The 21,677-nt window shown below is 46.1% G+C and overlaps 1 protein-coding gene across 2 annotated transcripts in view; it reads left to right on the top strand.

The window, feature by feature from the left end:
- Positions 1-21,677, top strand: part of kif16bb (kinesin family member 16Bb) — a 53,589-nt gene that overhangs the window by 14,733 nt on the left and 17,179 nt on the right. The window contains exons 10-16 of one of the 2 annotated variants that reach the window (XM_042065804.1): positions 210-338; positions 1,634-1,809; positions 2,367-2,427; positions 2,899-2,963; positions 13,526-13,645; positions 13,898-13,949; positions 14,260-14,397. In XM_042065804.1, coding sequence (XP_041921738.1) covers positions 210-338; positions 1,634-1,809; positions 2,367-2,427; positions 2,899-2,963; positions 13,526-13,645; positions 13,898-13,949; positions 14,260-14,397 — 741 coding nt within the window. Of the gene's footprint in view, positions 1-209; positions 339-1,633; positions 1,810-2,366; positions 2,428-2,898; positions 2,964-13,525; positions 13,646-13,897; positions 13,950-14,259; positions 14,398-21,677 lie in introns of those variants that run through there. The other variant, XM_042065805.1, reaches the window with a different exon arrangement.

A 21,677-nucleotide genomic window follows, 5' to 3' on the forward strand; every position in this document is an offset into this window, starting at 1 on the left:
TTACTCTGAGCGTGGAGCACATTGGCTTGCTGTTTACCCCTGTTTACTTGAGAGAGCACCACTGCTGTGCGTAGTTGTGGGGAACATTTATCATCCTGAACAGAGGCCTTTAGGCTGCACCTTTCATATATTGTTTGTATAACAGAATGTTTTGCTTTCCTTTTTTATCTACCACCGTACTCCTTTTTTCTACCCCCCGTCTCTGGCAGCCGACGCGTCTGTGGCTGGAGGCGTGAAGACAAAGAAGAGGAGCACTTTTATCCCCTACCGAGACTCCGTACTGACCTGGCTCCTGAAGGACAGCTTGGGGGGAAACTCCAAGACCATCATGATTGCAAGTATGTCTGAAGGGGAGGTGTGTGTGTGTTTGTGTGTGTGGGGGCACTGGGGACTACTGCTGTCGTCTGCCTTGCTTGAGGAATTGTGGGTCACCTTCAGGGAAGGAAATCTGAAATCTTGTTTATCAGAGGAGATACTTTTTTGTACTTCAGGCTTATTGTTAACCCAAAGAATGTTTTTCATCCACTAATTCCCCACAGTATTGTATTGGTATTTCATATGTCCTACAAATATAAAACAGAAACTTACGCATACCATATTACGGGGCGGCAGTGGCTCAGGAGGTAGAGGAGTCGTCCAGTAACTGGAAGGTTGCTGGTTTGAGCCCAACTCCTCCTGACCCTGTCAAAGTGTATTTGAGCAAGACACTTAACCCCAGTGCTCACGATGAAGAGGTTGACACTTTGCATGTGTGTAAGGGTGAATGTGAGGCATGATAATGTAAACCGGTTTGGGTGCTCGCAGGAGCTGAAAAAAGCGCTAGGCTATATAAATGCAGTCCATTTACCTACCGACAGTTTGCTTAGAACAGACACATTTATTATCTTAATTAAGTGTACTTATGAGCCGAGAAGTCTAGCTGTGTAGCTAGTGTAGGTGTAAAGAAAACACTGATATTCCTTTTCTTTCACAACCACTGAGGGTCCACAAAGAGTATGCTGTAATTAGTATGAGGAGGGCAGACTCTGGGATGGATGGATGGATGGATAGATAAGGCTGGATAATGACTTGTTAAAGCCATCTGATTGCTCCCCAAGAGTGTTGGGCAGATTATAGCCATCTACACAGGGCCCAAGGTTAGGTTAAGGGGATGGGACTGTCAAGTCCATCAACATGCTCAACTCTGTGTCGGCAGCATCCTTTCATGCTGTTGTGGAAAGAGCAGGCCAGAGCACATTATACTTCTGTTTACATGATACACACTATATAATGCAATCCCTTGTATTTATTTCAGTCCAGTTCATATGGCATTCACAGATCCATTCCTACAGTACATAAGTCTGTAGGAGTGGGCTCAGGGATACTGAGGTGGGGGGGCGGACTAACATCTGGACAGAATACACCTTGAACAGATGGGATATAAGATGGTCTAAACTGGTTTGGAGGAGAATGATGATGCAGAGAACCACCTTGATTGAGATACTGTATCATTGAGCAGTTTCTTTCACACAGGATGCACCAGGAAGAGGATTGTGAGGGAAATGGGTCCTGTATGAATGAATCTCATTGAGGTGATTCTTTCCTCAGATGACATGTTTGGTCAACTCTAACCAGTCTCAAAATCCTCCCACAGCCATTTCCCCTGCCTACTTGAACTACGGCGAGACCCTCAGCGCGCTCCGCTACGCCAACCGCGTCAAGAACATCTTGAACCAGCCCACGGTGAACGAGGACGGCAATGTAAAGATCATCCGTGAGCTCAGGGACGAGATTGCCCACCTGAAGGCTCTTCTGGCGCAGGGAACCCGCGTATGGACCTCTAAGTTCCTTTAGCACAATGCCCAGCAGACACTGTGTGTGTTCTAAATGCTGTCTATTTTTGGAGCTTTTTGGCTTTATTCAGTAGTATTATGAAAATGCTATCAATTGATGTGCTTAAGGTGTCCTGCATTGTAGCATGAATATAATTCCTATTTTTTTTAAGTATAAAAGTGTCTGCTAAACGAATACATGTAAATGTATATTTATTCAGATAGGACAGTGAAGAGTGACAGGAAACTAGTGGGAGATAAACATGGGGTGGAATTGGGAAATGACTGTGGGTTGGGTTTGTGTATGTATATTTCAGAGTGTTCCAAGCAGTTTGTTTACAGTAACAACATCTGCACTGTCACAGTCAGTAGTAACATCTGTACTGTCACAGTCAGGTGCAGCTTGTTTAGTTTTATTTGTTTTTTTTTTTCCTTAAGGAAACATGTTTTCTCAGCATCAGGCGTGTGTTTTGCTCACAGCAGTGTTTCGCTCTCTTACACACACACACACACACACACACACACACACACACACACACACACTTGTTTCTACAGGTGTCCCCAGTGGGCCCCAGACTGGGAGCCAGTGTTGAGGAGAAGCTTCACTGTAATGAGGGTGAGTGCTACCGCTCGCCTCAGGTGAGCAGGCGTCAAAGGCAAGGTGTCAATGATGCACCTGTGGTGGCCTACACCTGTTGGGGATGTGTTTATGAGATTTTGCGAAGTAGGAAACCTACTAGTGTGTGCGTGTGCACGTGTGTGTGATGGAAAGAGGGGACTGATGTGATTTTTGGGATGTGATTTTTGTTTAAATAAGAACTGTGCTTATTTGCCTAAAATAACCCCGCATGCTAGTTTCTTAACAAGACAAGTAAGGGAGCCCGAGCATTGTCCTCCTTTGTGTTTGGACTCCCCAGATAATTAGCTTTTTCACACTCTCCTTCCTCCAATTAAAGTCCTGATGACCGTGGTGCTCACACATGGCGCAGTAGAGCCCTGTGTTGAGGGGAGGCTTGGCTGATGAGATGTATTTCCCATAATGCATTGCTCCGACTCTCTTTTCGCTTCGTTAAAGCCCTCTCTGTTTCGCAGGTCCTGCAGCTGACCCAGGAGTGGACCAATAAGTGGAAAGAGACACAGAGCATTTTAAGGGTGAGTTGTTTTTTTGTTTGTTTTGTGAACAAAAACCACAGGATATCAGGGATTAAAAGCACAGTCCCTCTGAACCCTGAACCGTGCTTGTTTTATCCCCCCCCCCCCCCCTTGCACCTTGTGTTCGTTTTCTTTCTTTCTCAGAATCTGTCTCTCCTTTAATTGCCTCTGAGCACTGTTTCACAAAACGAAAACGCCTGCAGGCATATCAGCTCGGCATCGCAAGTCAGTATTGGGCTTGGCTCATTTGTGTAAAAAGATATGTCCATCACACATATTTTGTAACGACTGCAGAGCAGTCTACTCCAGTCCTTTATAAGATGGCTGACATAACTAGACAGCCAATGAGCCATGTAGAGTTGCCGTTGATTTGTGTTAACATTCAAGGTATACATGGATTTCTATGCAACGTCACGAAAACATGCGTGCACTACTAAGAGGCAGAAAGCACCATAGAACAGCATAGAGCAATGCTCTCCATGAAAAGAATAAAATTAGTTTTTGTGCTGAAAACTGCACCAATTCGAAATCACGATGGTTAGAGATTGTTCAATATGTTCCATATCCCTAACGGAATGCATGTCTTCGCCAAAAATGACAAAATACGATGTTATATTAATAATGCAAATGAACGGCAAACTCTGAAATATAGTCTGAAATGAGATGTTATTATCATTGAGAAAACAGGGGTATACAAAAAAAATCTGATTGTAGTTTATAGCAGCCGACTATTTAGGTTAAGTTTATAACGTTGTGGACGGCCACCAAGCGTCTTCTGCCCCACGGCTGCGCGCGCATCTAGTTTTGTTGGTAAACGGGAAACCCGTGTATAGTCAGAGCGACTAGGATATGTTAGTGCAACAATACATACTACTCATACTCACATAGAACAGAATGTTCAAGCGGCAGTTAAAATCAAGATGAAGTGAGGTGAAGTTTTTCTGCTGTATCTGGGGTGTCTGTGTCATGGCTTATAGTGGCTGTGGTCTGTCACCTGACGTCACCTTGTGATTTGATGGAGGCACCATTGATTTCCAGCCCTGTGCCATGGTGTGTAATTGTTTTGTCTAACACTTCGTTAAACAATGAATCAAACTGTCAGAGTGGTTTGGGGGGTAGAGGAACTTACAGAGAGCTTTATTATGTTACCTGATATCATTAGGCCGTCACCCTGTCTTGATCTAAATTCAAATAGGTTGCAGCCTCTACTCTGGCAACACTAGAGTAGTGCATCTAGTGTTGTCTGTGGTGGCCTGTGTCGGGCAGCCAAGTCGCCTCTACCCTCCTTCAAATACCTATGGACTGATGTTTCTAGCCTAGAGACCTCTTCCTTATGGTAATCCTTGAATTTCCCCTTGGTCAAGGGCACTTCAGCTGTGCCTACTGGTCGGGGTTTGAACCGGCAACCCTCCGGTTACAAGTCCGAAGCGCTAACCAGTAGGCCACGGCTGCCCTGTGTGTGTGTGTGTGTGTGTTTGTGTAATCGCTGTTCAGGGTGTCTGTACAGCGTGATGGCGACACCATCCACCCATTCACCATTGATCTGAAGCCCTATCCAATTGGCGCTAATGAGAAAGCCTTGGCAATCTTTTCAAGAGGCCTCCGCATTTGGCCTGGATGAACAAACAAATCAATGGCCCTGCCCCAGCAGTGCCCCAGCAGGTCTGTATACAGACGCTCTCAGCTAAGCAGTGTATCGAGAGCCTGCTAAGGACAAGGCAAAGAGGGAAGGACAGGGAACGATGCACGATTAGCAGCTTATCTGAAAGATGCAGCATAATCAACAAGGAGTCCAGTCACACCACATCCAGTTGCAGCAAGCGAATGTAAAGAGTAGAGAGATAGATAGAGAGAATTAGTATGTGCGTGTGTGTGTGTGATGTGTGATGTGCGCGCGTGTGAGTGTGTGTGTGTTAGAGTGTAAAGGGGTGGTGGATGTTAAGATAATTATGCTGCTGCTGGCTATGCTAGTCACAAACACACTCCCACACATTCCTTCAAAGAGACCCTACTGCACCAGAGAGTGTGTAGCTCTACAACCCCCCCCCCCCCAAGAGAGAGTGAACATGAGCCAATCATTAGCCAAATCATACCACACACACACACACACACACACACACACACACACACACACACACACACACACACCAGTATTAACATACATGACCAGACTGACATATACTCACACACACACACACACACCAGTATACACATACATGACCAGACTGACATATACTCACACACACACACACACACACACACACACACACACACACACACACACACACACCAGTATACACATACATGACCAGACTGACATATACTCACACACACAAACAAACACACACACACACACACACACACACACACACACACAAATGCCTAGCAAGAGAAAAATAATTTCATCCAAGGCTACAGATTCTTTTGCTCTTGCCCTCCTGTGAATGACACGCAGGAATTTAAATTCCTCTTGATTGTGGGGAGGTGTGTGATACAGCGAACTTGGCGCCAGCGGAGACCATTTGTTTTCGTGCTTCCTGTTTCCTGTGTTGTTGTTGATTGGGGGACGGTGCTGCTGTGCTGGGAGCCGCGTTGTGTGTGTGTGTGTGTGTGTGTGTGTGTGTGTGTGGATGGACCACTGCGGGCCACCAGCTGGGCAGGACTCAAGTGCCTCTGAACAGGTTCATTGGTATGTCAGAGCACTGGCTCTATGCCCGTCAGTGCTGGTAGCGCTGGTAGTGTGTGTGTGTGTGTGTGTGTGTGTGTGTGTTGAATATACCTCCAAATAATAATAAGTTTCTCCCTCTCCTACTCTCTCTCTCACACACAGGCACACACTCACACTGGGAACATGCACACACACTTGCTCTCTCCCTCCTACTTTCTCTGTGTCACACACACACACACACACACACACACACACACACACACACACACACACACACTTCTTTCACAGCGTGCCACGAGACCAAACAGACGCAGCAGATGGCCCAGTACAGCCTCTGAGCTTTGGGCTCCGTCTGCTGTGGTCCAGCCAGGCATGCCAGAGGGAGGGAGTGTGTGTGTGTGTGTGTGTGTGTGTGTGTGTGTGTGTGTGTGTGGTCTGCTTAGAGGGCCACAGTGCTTTGACACTGATTAGCCTACACTCAGCACTCACCAGCACTTTGTTCTTTAGTTCCCAACTTTCAGTACTTACTTCCCATAGTTCCCACTCACCAGTGCTTAATTCTTTAGTTCCCAGCTCTCAGTACTTAGTTCCCATAGTTCCCACTCACCAGTGCTTACTTCTTTAGTTCCCAACTCTCAGTACTTAGTTTCCATCAGCTTGCACTTGCCTCTGGATGAGCTTAGCCTATGCTATTTTCTGCACAGGCTGAAAGATAAGATGAAAGATAATTCTGAGACAGACAGAAAGTACCCGAAACAACAACATCAGGAAGAAGTTCTGAAATGTCCTGGGACCAATTTGCAGTCCGAGGCAGAGTTTTTCTGTAGCCCGGCGTGTTTGAGCGGGTGGTGGGCTGGGGGGGGGGGGGGTGGCCACCGCCACCGCCACCGCCACCGCCACTACAGGCGCCCAGGAAGCCGGCGAGTGGAGCGGCGCATCAGCTGAATGTAATTGCAGATAATTACTTCAAATGGAGCCGTGCTGAAATCTCCTCTGCTGCCGAGTAATGAGCCTTTCTGTTTCAATCCACTAATTCCCTTCCCTTGTTTTCAAACACAAGCGCGATGCAGCAGAACACACCAGCAGACAGCAAGGAGCTGAGAGAGGGAGAGAGCGAGAGAGAGGGAGTCAGACACAGAGAGAAAGAGAGAGGGAGACGGACAGACAGAGAGAGACAGAGGGGCAGACGGAGAGAGAGAACGAGAGAGAGAGAGAAAGTCCTCAGAAGCTGGGACTAAAGCTGCCTGTGAAGGTTTCCTGGTCTTGTTCAGAGCTTCAGACAAACATTTTCTTCTCTTGAAGCTGTGACCTCAGGAGAGACCCAAGTCATTATCTCCAAACTGCTTCATGAGGGGGATGCCTTCAACCAGTGAGTGAAAAGCTCCTCTGTTAAAACTTGTCTTAAAGTCTGAATTTTTGATTCCCAGGGACCTCACATAGTCATAAAATCTGTTTGTCTGCTGAACATATAAAGCCACCTGTGGAATGAAGAGTACCATCTTTATGTAACATGGTCTGAACAGTCCAGTATAGTTAATTTTAAAGCTTGCTGGACTTTTATACCACTATTCTGAGCACTAGTTGATGGGATGGGCCTACTTTGGAGCGGGTTATGCGGGCTGCACAGTTGGAGAACTAAATTAAGGAGCAGTAGCCCTGCAGAGTCCACGTCTCGCTCCATTTACTTTAGTGAGTCCTCTCAGCCGGTCAGTTTCATAAACAGCCAGAACAAACGGCCACCACTGTGAATGAGAGCAGAAAACCTCCTCAGCGCACTTCAGGCTACCCACCACTAGGTGTCTCTGCAGCTCCATGGCAACACTTGGGCTCTGTCAACAGGGACCAGGACAAGGCAGTAAACACGCAAAGTCATTCTGGTGTTTCTATTTAATTTTCCAGCTATTTAGATTAGAATGGCGTCCGGCGTGCATTAAAGGTGGTTTAATGATCTTGAAGCTGTGTGACAGTGAGGGGTACAGGTAAAGCGTAGTCTTTAGGGGCAGGATGACAAACACAAGTTCTCTATTAAACCTGAAGGCTCTCCATGCCCATGCCTATGCCTTGCCATGTCCTTTTAACGGTCAGTGGCTTTCTGGAGATGTTTTTGTTTCTGGTTATGGTATGAGGTCTGTGCTCAGATGCCCTCAGGGATCTTTGTTGTGCTTCCCCTGGACCTTACGGCCTTGAAGTCGCCGAGGACAGAGAATTGCTCCAGTCCAGCTTTGCTGGTGTTGTGTGTGTGTGTGTGTGTGCAATTCTCAGGCCTCCGGTCTGATTGAAGAGTGAACCTTTGATAAGCAGCCAGAGGCCAGAGGTGCTGCTGAGGCGTGTTGCGTTGTAAAGACGCGGTGTTAAAAGCCAGTCGGGTGGGGCGAGTTAAGGGTGGAGTCGGGTGGGGTTGGGAGGGTGAGGGCGTCGCGGGGAAGGTTAATGCAAAGCGCCGCTGTGCCCATGAGCTCATTACAGGGCTACCGTCGCACTCCTTAATTAAGAGATTTTGATTAGTCACATATGGCGGATTAATCTCCAAACGTTTACAACGTTAATTAATATGGGAGTGTTGTAAATGTCAGATTGCGTGTTCGGAGAGCGTGTGTGTGTGTGGGGGGAGGTGTCCAAGTGGGCCTGGGCAGTGCCTGAGGCACGTGGTACATCTCCACGGCCGTGTTTTGACAAGGCCCACTGATGTCTGAGGCAGTTGGCCACATTGTCCTTGCCACCAGACCGGGTGGTGCAGCATCGGAGAACAGGGCACCGAACAGAGGGACACTTCATCTGCCAGTAGCCTCGGACTCCTGACGGCGCCCTGGCTATACGTGCTAGCTGGCCCTGCGCCAGACACACACACTAGCCAAACATGGTACACATGTGGTGCGTCAGACGATGGAGGTATTTGCTCAATTAGCCGCATAAGAGCTAAGTAGGCTCAACAGTATCCCAGCTGCTGCTATTTCGGTGAAAACGTGCTTGGGTTTCAGCGAGAAGAACACTCCACGGAAGCTTCTTAGCGCCTGAACCGAACCCGACACGTCGCTGCACTCAGAGGGTTAACGCTGTTGACGAGCTCGCTCTGCTCAAAGCGAAAGAATAAATTGGCGCTTTCGGAGAGGAGCGGCAATACTTCGGAGGGGTGGGGGTGATGGTGGTGGTGGGGCGGTGAACGTAAACAGAATCTTAATTCGGCATCTGAGGCGAATTTGGAATGCAAAGTTATGCATCGGTGGTGCCTGAGATTGGTTACAGGGCGTGCAGGAAACTGAACATAATTAATATGAGATGGGTTCAAGAGTGGCCGCTCTCTCCTCCAGACCGGCACAGTGAACAGAAGAGAAGGATGAGTGTGGCAGGGAGGGTTGGAGGATGGGGGGGCATGTGGGTACATTTCAGACACACGCCGTTTGAGTAAATGTCTCTCTGCAGCCTGGGAGACAGGCGGAGAACCAGTAGTATTTGTTAATTGGAAAGTGTGGTTATTTTTTCTTTCTTTCTGGAGAGCTGCAGGATGGGTCACGATGGATGGCAGACGTAGCTCCTAACCAGAGCAGTTTATCTTCGGGTGGGCTGTGCCATTTGTTTTCATTTCGGAGAAGAGACGTTTGTGCGGCGCGCGCCCAAGGGCCCCAACACACTGCTTCTGACTCCTCCGTTTACTTTTTTCTTTCTCTCTTTTCTTAGTGGGAGTATTTGTGTAGCTTAGATCCCAAGATGAAAAGAGATCCCTCCTCTTCTTTTTTTTATCCTGTTTTTCCCGCTTGCTCATCTACCTTTTTCTTGGTCTCTCAGATCTTGCTTTTCTCCAGTGTGTATTTTTCTGTGTATTTATTGACATTAATAATCAATATCAGGATATGTAATGTACTGTAGACAGATCTGTAAATAACTGCACTGATTCATATGTGACACTAGAAATATGATAGGCAGTAGGCATTTGTTTTGTGAAGCTTGACAGGTGTTTTGTAAAAGTGTCTTTGATCTGTATTTGTAGCGCCTACATCTGAGATACCCAGGTGCCGTGCTTTGATGTTTGTCTGAATGCATGCATCGCAGCTGCTCTAATTGGGCTCTGTTGAACACTGACCAATTCAGAGGTACTCATTTGCTTACAGAAGTGTGCATATCCTGCCTGGATATCAAAGGCTCAACCCTAAGTATGACTGCTGCATGTGATGTCAGGGATAAGTGATGCTGTGCATGAGCAGTCCTTTGACAGAAAGCTGTTTGAAGAACTCAGCCCATCTTAAAGAGCCTATCACATGGTCTTATTACCTGGCAGAGTCAGCCTGAGTTGATAGTTGATGAGTGTCTCTGTTTGCTAGATGAGTGACAGTCCCTGCTAGTTTTGTTTTTTAGATGTTTCACTCTTTCATATTTTATAAAATCTGTATTTTAGCATGTGATGACGTGGAAAAGAGAACATTTTTCAGAAATAAAGGTCACTAGTGCACTTATTAGAGGCAACGGTCACCATGGTGAATGTCGAACATGTCACTCAGCAACTGCAAGTATAATTTTGCTAAGTGAGTCCAATTGCCAGTGATCTCCGAACCCATCCATTTCCAACACCTCATAAGCAACACGCACAGTTCATAGGGAAATGCCAAAATGCGTTGGCAACTCAAAAAGCTTTAGGGGAAGGCACCAAGAACGCCATTATGTTCGGGAGAGGGGAAAGGAAAAAAATAATAGCAGGAAATGATGGCTTTTGTAATAGCACTTAAAATAGGGGCCATCATCTTGCTGTGACAGTAGTTCAGAACAAAGTTAATTATGTTTGCCACCTGATCCCATCAGTTGAGAAGAGCTGATCTGAAATTCGGCGCTCAATGATTTGGAGCGTCGGTGAAAGCAGTGAAAGCTCAGAGCCTTTCTGTTGGATGTACTACCCCACTTAAACCCTGCTCGAGTCTCATCTCGGAAGTCTGCCGTTTTTTCACCTGAGTCAAAGTGAGATGGACGAAGCACATTAATCTGCCAGCGGCCAGTCTCTTCCCTCATCTCTAATGAACTCTGTGAGGGATTCATTTAATTACAGAGCAGGAGGGTACCCAGTCGATGGCTTTCCCTCCTCGTTAGGACCAACGCGTTTTCACCAACACCCCTCACTACTGAGAGAGAGAGAGAGAGAGAGAGAGAGAAAGAGAGAGAGAGAGGGAGAGGGAGAGGGAGAGAGAGAGAGAGAATTAATTAAATAAATACAGAGTGCCACTTTTAGTGCCTCTGTTTTGTATTCATCTGCCTCGCCATTTGAATTTCAGGGGCAAACGAAACAGAAACAGGCTACTCAGTTCCCACCACTGTGCAAATGCTTAAAGGACATTTTTCTTCAGGAAGACTGTGTAGACTTGAAAAGAAATGCACTCAAGACTATGGGCAGTTCTGAATGTCTGATGTCTCTGACCGTGTGCAATTTAGGCCGTCAGACAGACTTCTACAAGAACTCCTTGCTCCCCCATTCCACACAGGAGAGGGTCTACATCATTGGCCAACCCCTATACTCACACCAACCCCAAAATGCCCACATACCTCCCTCCCACACCAATACACACACATAATCAGGCCAGCATACTGTATAACACACACACACACACTCACACACACACACACACACACACACACACACACACACAGAGGGAGCTCTCCCCCCTGTGAATACCTGTTATTACTGACTCCTCTTGATGGCATTGAGAGCGTTGAGACCTATAGGCTCTTCCCTGTAGGTAAAGGCTGTCTGTTGCTTTAATGGCCTGCTGCACTTGTCATTATAATAATTTCTCACCAGCTTTGTGCAAGCTCAGCTCAGGCTGATGCCTTGTAAACATCTATGTTTTCACACCACCCTTGTGTTCACACACACACACACATACACACACACACACACATAATTCACAATGGCACGTGTGTGCCTTGAGAGGTGTTGGCAGGCAGAGATGTATGTGAGAATGAGGAGGCTGTTTAGGCAGCCAAATATGTTTGACTTTGAAGCACAAGGAGAGCACAGCCAGGAGCACTACAAGACATGGTGACCACTTGAGCGCGTTGTTCAGTCAAGGTGATGGCGAATAAGTGTTCAGTTTGGTCAGGCCTGGTTCGCTGGAAATGGGATTCTCACCACAGGGTGAGAGGTACGAGAGTCTTAACACTGCCACTGGAGCTGAGCGAGACTAGCCACCTGAAGCACCACACCTTTGATGCGTTCAGAAAAAGTCCTTTTTCTGTGAAAAATCAATTGTCCCCGTCTCTTCTTACCTTCCCGATGAGCGCTGTTCAAATGGCATTAAATACTTATTTAACAGGTGAGTCCCAGCAAGCCAAATGGATTTTCCATGTGAACATTGATTTGGCTTTGACTTTTTAATGTGCTGGTAGTGGGGGGTGGGGACGTGCGGCCATGATTTCCTGTAATCTGAATGTCAGCGCTTTAGTGAGGCATTAATCACGAGGCCTGTCGAACCGTATAGAGCCCTCAGGCTCGGAGGTTAGTCACACGGTGACACCCGACGCCTGCTCATTGGCTAAAATATTATTACTCTAAGAGGAAATGGGCATTTTGTAATCATCTCTGAAAGATTAAACTAACTTTTATTTTATGTTTCTAATCTCTCGTCTGTAACACTCAGTCTGTAAGTACAGTAGCAAGTTAACACTTCGGAAGAGGAAAATTAGGGTTGTCAGATATTACCTGTGCCTGTGTACGGGTGATTTTTAATAGGCGCATTTCCTAAGTGTCTTTTGCACATTTTTTTTGGGAAACATATTGAGCTGCTTCTCACCATTTCTCTCACCAGACTTCTCTCACCTTCCCTGCGTACACACACACACACACACACACACACACTCCGCCCACTGAGCACTCGTACTGCAATAACCAGATGTGGTCACACCCTAAGAGTCGCAAGAACTCCCTGGTTCCAGTTTGTCAAAACGATATTTACAGTTTCTTTCCCTTTGTGTTTCTCTATCTCTCTTTTCTTTCTCTCTCTCTCTCTCTCTCTAACCCCCTCTCTCTTGCCATTTCTCTCTGAAACTTTCCGTGATGAATGTTTGGCCCTGGCGGCTTAAGAGTCAGTGGTGCATACACTCAAATGTTTTTTTATATCTATGGTCAGTGCCACCAGCCACGCAGTGAATTTACACGGCAACCTCCCATCCCGCCTCCTCTCTCTAACAGGAAGATGATTTATGAGGTCTCCATCAGCCATCGGCCATTCTCTCTCTCTCTCTCTCTCTCATTTCCTATTTTTTCTCTCCATCCTTTCTCTTTTCCCCCTCTCTCTCTCTCTCTCTTTTCCTATTTTCTCTCTCCATCCTTTCTCTTTTCCCCCTCTCTCTCTCTCTCAGTCCTTTTCCTGCCGCTGCGGCGAGACGCATGGAGACACATGGCCGTGGTGCCGCCATCACTCGGCCTGCGCTCTCCTCCCGACCTTCAGGCCAGGAAGAGTATCCATAAACAATGCAGAGCTTTTTGGCCTGCCCGCCGCCTGTTATGTTTCATGCCTGTGTCTGACAGTGGGATTCTGCCTCTCCCTGTGTGTGTGTGTGTGTGGTGTGTGTGTGTGTGTGTGTGTGTGTGTGTGTGTGTGTTCATGCCCTTTTGTGTGTCTGTGTGTGTGTGTGTGTGTGTGTGTGCATACCCTTTTGTGTGTGTGTGTGTGTGTGTGCGTGTTTTGTACGTGCATACCTCTGTTTGTGTAATACTGTGTGTGTCTGTGTCTACTTCTATGTGTGTGTGTGTGAATACCTCTCTGTGTGTGTGTGTGTGTGTGTGCGTGTTTGTACGTGCATACCTCTGCTTGTGTACTACTGTGTGTGTCTGTGTCTACTTCTATGTGTGTGTGTGTGTGTGTGTGTGTGTGTTGTGTGTGTGTGTGTGTGTTGTGTGTGTGTGTGCGCACAGGAGGAGACCGTGGCCCTGAGGAAGGAGGGCAGTGGCGTTGTGCTGGACTCTGGGCTGCCGCACTTGATCGGCATCGACGACGACCTCCTGAGCACAGGGGTCATCCTGTACCGTTTACAAGTAAGTGTGTGTGTGTGTGTGCCACACTCGTCCGTCCGCCTACCCGCCCCTTCGAGCTTCAGCGGGCCAGCAGGGGACAGAAACACACAGGACCAGTTGAAATAAATTAATAAATAAGGACAAACTGCCTCTTTTACGGTCTGTTGCCTCGCACCGTTTTACAAGCAGCAGCAGTAAAACCGCAATGATGTGGTCTATCGCTATGGCGCTTAGCATTGCTTACTTAAGCACTCCGTGTCCCTGCATTTGCAGGAGGGCAGAACGTCTGTTGGCCGCGCAGATGCCGCAACAAAACAGGACATTGGTAAGAATGGCTGGATGTCACTGACATTTCTAATTGCTTGCTTCACTCATTGAAGTGAATGGCATCCACTCAACTGAAACTATGTCCATAACTGGCCTCAGGGCCTTTTAAGAGTGGAATGTTTTTCTTGGTAGTACTCGTATCTGCAACTTTGCCCTGTAGCAGTAAAGGACTCCAGAACTGTTAGCTAGGACTGAAAATGTGCCTGTTTATGCACCTGTCTACCTGTTTCACCTTTTTCCTGCCTGTCTGTCTGCCTGCCTGTCTGCCTGCCTACCTACCTACCTGTCTGTCTACTGGTCTCTATCAGTGTTGGACAGTGCCGGTGTCTTAAAGGAACACTGTGTGTTTGAGAACCGAGACGGAGCAGTCATACTCACCCCTCTTCCTGGGGCCTCCTGCTTTGTCAGCGGAGCAGAGGTCACTGGACCCTGCCAGCTCACACAAGGTACACTACATATTTACATTCATTCATATAGCAGACACTTTCATCCCATGAGGGTTACAAATGAGGAATAACATTCAAGCTACAATGCAGGAGGAGACCTTAGGTAACAATAAATACTACTGTGCAGAGGAGACATTAGGGAACAGGGCTAAGGGGTCATCCATTCAACAATCAGCTTCATCTCTGTCAGTAATGTGATGGCTTAGGGGACACCCCACCATCAGTCGGGGGGTAGTGGGCAGTGTATGGTTGGTGCATGCTTTTTTGCAGAAAAACACCGAAAAAGTTATCCATCCACAGAAGAGGATGTCAAGCATGTTTGGTCCATCTATTTGTATGCCACAGTTTAGAGGTCTATCTGTGGCATAACACTCAAACCAAACAGAGCTCTAAGAAGTTTTGTGTGAGGATGAATGACAAGTGGTCCCAGTGCCTTCATCACTCACACGCCCCAGTGTGGTTGGTAATTAGACCAGGGGGGAGACTGCTGAATGTGAGACCTCTTCCTCTCCTCCTCTCTCCTTATTTGCCTCTCTTTCCCCTCTCCTGCTCTCTCCTTCTTTACTCCTCCTCTCTCTTGCTCTCTTTCTCCCCCTCTTTCTCTCTCTCTCTTTCTCTTTTTCTCTGTTCTTTCTCCCCCCTCCCTCTCTTCTACTCCTCCATGTCTCACCCCGGCCCTCTCCACATTCCCCATTCACACGTACCGTCTGTTCGCTGGAGGAGGAGGACAAGCACTTGCTACCACGTCTCTCTCTCTCTCTCTCCCTCTCCCTCTCCCTCTCCCTCTCCCTCTCCCTCTCTCTCTCTCTCTCTCTCTCTCTCTCTCTCTCTCTCTCTGTCTCAATGGGGGTCGGCACCAGCGCCGCTTCCTAAACATTTTGAAGGGCGAGCGGCTCTGGACAAAGCCCCCGGCCCTCCAGTTTAATTGGCAGATGAAGCAGATAGGGCAGCAGAGGTTTTGGAGGGTGTGTGTGTTTGTGTGTAGGGGGGGGGCAAGGAAAAGGGAGAGATGGAGAGGGGGAAAGAGACAGAGAAAGAGAGAGGTAGAGAGAAAGAGAGAGAGAGAGAGATATAGAGAGAGAAAGAGAGAGAGCGAGAGAGAGAAAGGGTGAGTAGAGATGGAGTAAAAGGGGAGGGAGGAGAAAGGGTGAGGGAGGAGAAAGAATTAGTGTGAGAGAGAGAGAGAGAGAGAGAGAGAGAGAGAGATGGAGAGAGAGAGAGAGAGATGGAGAAAGGGTGAGCAGAGATGGAGATGGAGGGAGAGTGAAAGGGGAGGGAGGAGAAGAGAGAAAGAATTGGTGTGAACGAGAGAGAGAGAGAGAGAGAGAGAGAGAGAGAGAGAGAATTGAATTGAATTTATAAAAACCTTTATTACAAATAGCTAAAAGACATACACAGTCATCTCAAAGATGAATGATTAAAAAATAAATAAATAAATAAATAGAAGACACATCTAGTTATGTATGTTAAACAGCAGGCACAGGAACGTCTAACAAGGTATTAAATTGCACTTTATCCTCTACAACCATACACAGAGCATTTTCCTGACACCATATAATCTCAAAGGTTTCAAGATCACTCATTTCCTTGTAGAAACCAAAATCAATTAAAATCCTTGATCTCACCAAGATTGCAAATACCATTAAAAGATCAGATCTTGAGTTATGCTCAACCTTATTCCTCCTGCTAACATATATAGACATCTTAGCCTGTCCAATGATAAAATTCAACAATTGACATTTGTGCCTTCGCTTCTGTACATAATTAAAACCAAAAATAAATGTTTCCATTGAAAAACTTTCATTGAAGTAAGTGAACAGTTTCTGTAAAATGGAAAATAAAGGCATCAGGCGTGTGCATTGCATAAAAGCGTGAAAAACAGTTTCCCTGTCATTGCAAAACGGGCACTCATGCCTCACATCAGAGTTCAAAACACAAACAAAAGAATTTACAGCAACTGCACCATATAAAATCCTCCATTGTAAATCCCCCACCTTTTTAATTAATGGTGACTTGTAAAAGGATCTCCAGTGTGGTTTGACATCCTGTTCTACATGTAGAACAGCACGCCAAGGTGTGTCAACTCTAGACTCCAAACACCTCCTATTCAGAGATTTTACACAAAGATTGTAAAGTGCCTTTCCAGAGGCGCGATTTGGACCCAGAAAAACAAAATCTTCAACCTTCAAAAAGACATTACAAAATCCAGAGGACACACTAAAACATGGAACAGGATCACATTCATTTAGCATAACTAAACCCCTGGCATACTGATCCAACATTGCTAGACTAGCATCTGTGAAGTGGGACCTCAATTCCAAGAGGAATTTGTTAACTATACGGATGGATCTCATTTTCATGTGTTCGGCCACTCCTTCAGCATTCTCAAAACCTGGCCCAGCTAAAGGCAGGAGGTCCTTCAAAGTGATGACCCGCGCTTTGCAAAACATCCCACTAAAAGCAGGAAAATGCTTCTCATGCGTAAGATCCAAACATGAACCATATATCAATGGCTCTTGCAAAAGCCAAAAGAGAGAACTTGTATTCTGAGGTCTCCATACTTTCAAAAGACCCCATACTTTAAACGTATTGCGATAAAACACAGGGAGCTTGTTTAAGTTCATTAAGGCAGGATTCATCCAGAAGAGGGTCCTATCCAGACCCAAGCCTTCAAAAGTTCTTAGGATGGCACAAGCCACAGCCTTCCAACTGGAATTTACAGGTCCATCCAAAAGTCTCTGTATGAACTGAAGACGAAAGGCTGCTGCCCTACTCTGCAGGTGGACCAATCCTTGTCCACCCTCATCCTTGGATAAAAAAAGCACGCCTTGTTGGACCCAGTGTAGACCATCCCAAAAGAAATCAACCAGAATAGATTGTATTTTAGATAAAACATGTGCTGGAGGGTCTATACATGCAAGTCTGTGCCAAAGGGATGAAGCCACCAGGTTGTTAATTATTAGAACACGGCCCCTATAGGACAATTTTTTAATTAAAAAACTCCACTTGCCAAGACGGCCCTTAACCTTCTCAACAATCCCCTCAAAATTCCTTAGAACAAAGTTATCGTCTCCAAGAAACACACCCAAATATTTAAACCCGTCCCTAGACCAGGTTAACCCACCTGGGAGGCACGGTGTGCCATCAGGCCATTTTCCAGCCAACAGGGCCACACTTTTTCCCCAATTAACTCTGGCAGATGATAACCGATTAAAATCAGTAAAAACATTTAACATGGTGTCCACATCCCTTTGGCTTTCAATCAGAATAGCTACATCATCCGCATAAGCTGATAGCTTCAAAGAGATGTTACACTCAGGAAGAGTTACACCCTTTAGTTTGGCTCTTAACTGTACTAACAGGGGCTCAAAGGCTAAGGAGTATAGCATTCCAGAGAGGGGGCATCCTTGTCTAATTCCCCTAAAAACCTTGAAAGGAGCACACAAGTCACCATTAATTTTCAGAATACTTTCATTGTCACAGTATAGAGCTCTAATTTTCTTTATAAAAACAGGATTAAAGCCAAAAGCAGTCAAGACGCTCCATAAATAATTATGTTCAACTCTATCAAAAGCTTTTTCCTGATCAACAGAAACAAGGCCAAAGTCCAAATGTAAAAGTTTACCAATTTCCAAAACGTCTCTAATAAAAGAAATATTATCACAAATAAGCCTGCCCGGCACACAGTAGGTCTGGTCAGGTGCAATGACTTCCCCTAAAACTTCACTGAGTCTATTAGCAAGAACCTTAGAGAGCAGCCGATATTCCGCACATAGAACAGACACGGGTCTCCATGACCTGATATCCTTCAAATCTCCCTTCTTCGGTAACAGAGTAAGAACTGCTCTGCGACAACTGAGTGGCAGCTGCCCCTTGGCCAAGCTGTTCCTCAAAACGACCAGTAGGTCTGCGCCTACTTCTGTCCAGAAAGACTTATAAAAGTCAACCGGCAGACCATCGATCCCCGGTGCCTTGCCACACTCCATACCATGGAGGGCCTTTTCCAACTCAGCCAGGGTAATCACCCTTCCAAGGTCGCAATTAGCTTCTCTAGATACCTTAGGAAGATTCGTCAAAAAAGGACTGTCAAGGGCCTGTTTATAGGAGATTTCACTCCTATACAAAACCTTGTAGAAATCAACTGCTCTCTCACGAATTTGTTTATCGTCAGATAAGAGGGCTCCAGTTTCTGAAACCAAAGCATGTATAAGCCGTTTTTGGCCATTTTTCTTTTCCAGATTAAAAAAGAATTTGGAAGGTGCATCCATTAATTCTGCACACTGGAAGCGAGACCTGACCAGAGCTCCTTGTGCTTTAATGCCCAGCAAGTTGGCCAAACAATTCTTTTTTATTTTCAAATTTTCCATATATAACTGATTACCTGTACTTTCAGCTAAACCTTGGAGCTCCAGTATCTCATTTTCCAACAATTTCATGCGTTGAGCTATATCTCTTGTGACACAGGAAGTATACTGCTGACACAACTGTTTTATCTGGGCCTTTCCAAAATCCCACCACTGTTGCACAGACTGAAAAGACTGCTTTGTGGATCTAAAATCCTTCCAGAAAAACTTGAAAACATCCCTAAACTTACCATCATTCAAAAGACTAGTGTTAAAGTGCCAGTATGCGCTCTTATATCTGGTGGCACTAACAAAAAAATTACAAAGCACCATACTATGATCGGAAAAACCTACTGGCAGGATGAGACAGCTTCTAAAAAAACTGAACTGATGTTTAAAGGTATAGAACCTCTGTCTAATCTTGCCAGAGATAATATGTTATTATTTGAGTGGACCCATGTGTACTGTTTCTGCTTTATATGAAAGTTCCTCCATAAATCAGAAAGGTCGTGGGACTTCATTATCTCAATGAGCCTTCTACGTGATGGCATATGAGGCTCTACATGATTCCTATCAATAGCTAGCTCAGTACAGTTGAAATCCCCACCAAGAAGTAAACACTCCCCAGAATCACAATTCTTTAACAGATCATCCAGGATACTTAAGAAAATCATTCTCTCCCTCCCAACCGTTGGGGCATAGACACACACAAAAACAAAAAAAGTATTTTCATATTGAGCTCTGACTCTCAAGAGTCTACCTTTAACAATTTCATCAACCTCATATGAACAGGGGATACAGCTACCTGAAAAAAGAATAGCAACACCACCACTAGTTGAGGTATTATGACTTAAGATCGATAACCCCCCAAATTCCAAAGCCCAATCAGAGCTATTGCTTGCGTCAGTATGGGTTTCCTGCGCAAAGACAACATCAATAGCTTTTTCTTTAATTGTTTCAAAAAGCATCGCCCTCTTTGTGCGGTCTCTTGCTCCATTCAAATTAAGCGAAGCAATTTGAAACCCACTCATAAGTATAAAGGAAAAAGTGCAAAAAAAGAACATATTCATTGGGAATTAACAGGGGCTGGGGTGGACTGGCTATCAGCGTTCAACAGAGCTCTAAGTTTTGTGAGAAATTTATTCAAACGGTAGACCTCCTGCCTAGTAAAGCTACCTTCGGCCATATACAGCTTCGTTTTAGCGATGAACTGTTCAACATCGGGAAAGTATTCATCAACTTGAACACACCTAGCATTTTTAGTCTGCTTCAGAAACGTTTTTAAGTCATCCACAGTGTACTCGCGCCCTGTGTAGCCGCTTTGGGGAAGACTGCACCTTAGGCTGCAATCAGAAAATTCCCCCTCGCTCTCTGCATCAGTAGAATTAACGTCAACAACCAGATCTTTCTTTTTTACCTTTCTATGAGACTCAGCTCGAGCCCTTTCCCTCTTCAGACCTTTTGGAACTTTAAAGGGAACTTCCTCTGTTTCCATGATCTGACTATCCTCCCCGCAAGCGTCCTCCGAAAGATCTAGTACGTTGGAATTCGGCGAGTTATCAGTATGCATAACATTATATTCTGGAGCTTCAGCCTCGGCCCCCTCTTCCCCGTTCCTTACTGTCTCATCAGACACATCCTGATCTGATGGTCTAACTTCAGGTGCATCGGCATTAGAAGAACCTTCCCCTGGTGACTGATCACCATCCACCCCAGCCTCTCCACCATTTGTGGGCCCCTCATCACTGGCAGACTGTCCCTCCCCAGTATTCTCATTTTGACCATTGACATTGGCGGTAGTATTGGGGCACTTTTCTGGACAGGCACGCACTAGGTGACCCGTCAAACCACAACCAAAACATCTCATCAGATTACTTGTGACATATATGACATAATTGAAATCGTCGACCTGGATATTCAAAGTCAAATCAAGATCATCTGTGTTGTTGTTTAAAACCATGTAAACATATCGCCTAAAAGATACCACATGCTTTAAAAGCGGAGACTTCGTGGAAATGGCGATCTTCTTGATCGGGGAAACTAATTTGCCATAGCGGGATAGAGACTGGACAAGAATGTCATCACTAATGAAAGGTGGTATGTTTGAAATGATTACTTTCCTAGATGGGGTAGACAAAGGGAGTACTGAGTTAAAAATACCATCAATTTCTACTCCGCGTTCAACCACTAAGTTGGCCAACTCCACGGACTCAAGGAACAAAACGATTGCTTGATTCATACGAGCAGCAGACAAAACCTTGGCATGCCCAACCATTTCACCTACTGCCAGGCTACACTCTTCTACGCTGGCGGTAGAGGATATCTTTATACCATGCCGCCGCGTGAGACAAACAAACTTTCCCCTAGTGTTACCTGAGGCAGCCATACTCCAAACCAGGAGCTGACGCCCAGGTAAAACCACAAAAACACACGCACTCCACTAACCCCTAACCCTACCAACCCAAAAACATACAAGACAAACAAACAACAAAGGAAAAAAATAATAAAAAACAGAAAAAGTAAGAAAGAGAAAACAGGTAAGAAAAGGCACAGCGGCCTCACTCACACAACGCTCACTCACAGACGCTCCGGCTCCGCCCACTCACTCAGTCCATGCGCAGAGAGAGAGAGAGAGAGAGAGAGAGAGAGAGAGAGAGAGAGAGAGAGAGAGAGAGAGAGAGAGAGAGAGAGAGAGAGAGAGAGAGAGAGAGAGAGAGAGAGAGAGAGAGAGAGAGAGAGAGAGAGAGAGAGAGAGAGAGAGAGAGAGTGGGAGCCAGAGATGGGGATTAACCTTTCATGAGGGACAAGCGGCGGGCCGAAACTTAGACTAAGGAGAGAGTGCCGCGCGGTGCCCGCCACGCCAGGCTGTGGGCTCTATTCTCCCCAGGCCAAGGGGGGTGCGATAAAGACGCGGCGGAGAGAAAGCAGGAGCGAGCG

Source organism: Alosa sapidissima, chromosome 16 (genome assembly GCF_018492685.1).
Source record: "Alosa sapidissima isolate fAloSap1 chromosome 16, fAloSap1.pri, whole genome shotgun sequence".
NCBI classification, from domain to species: Eukaryota; Metazoa; Chordata; class Actinopteri; order Clupeiformes; family Clupeidae; genus Alosa; species Alosa sapidissima.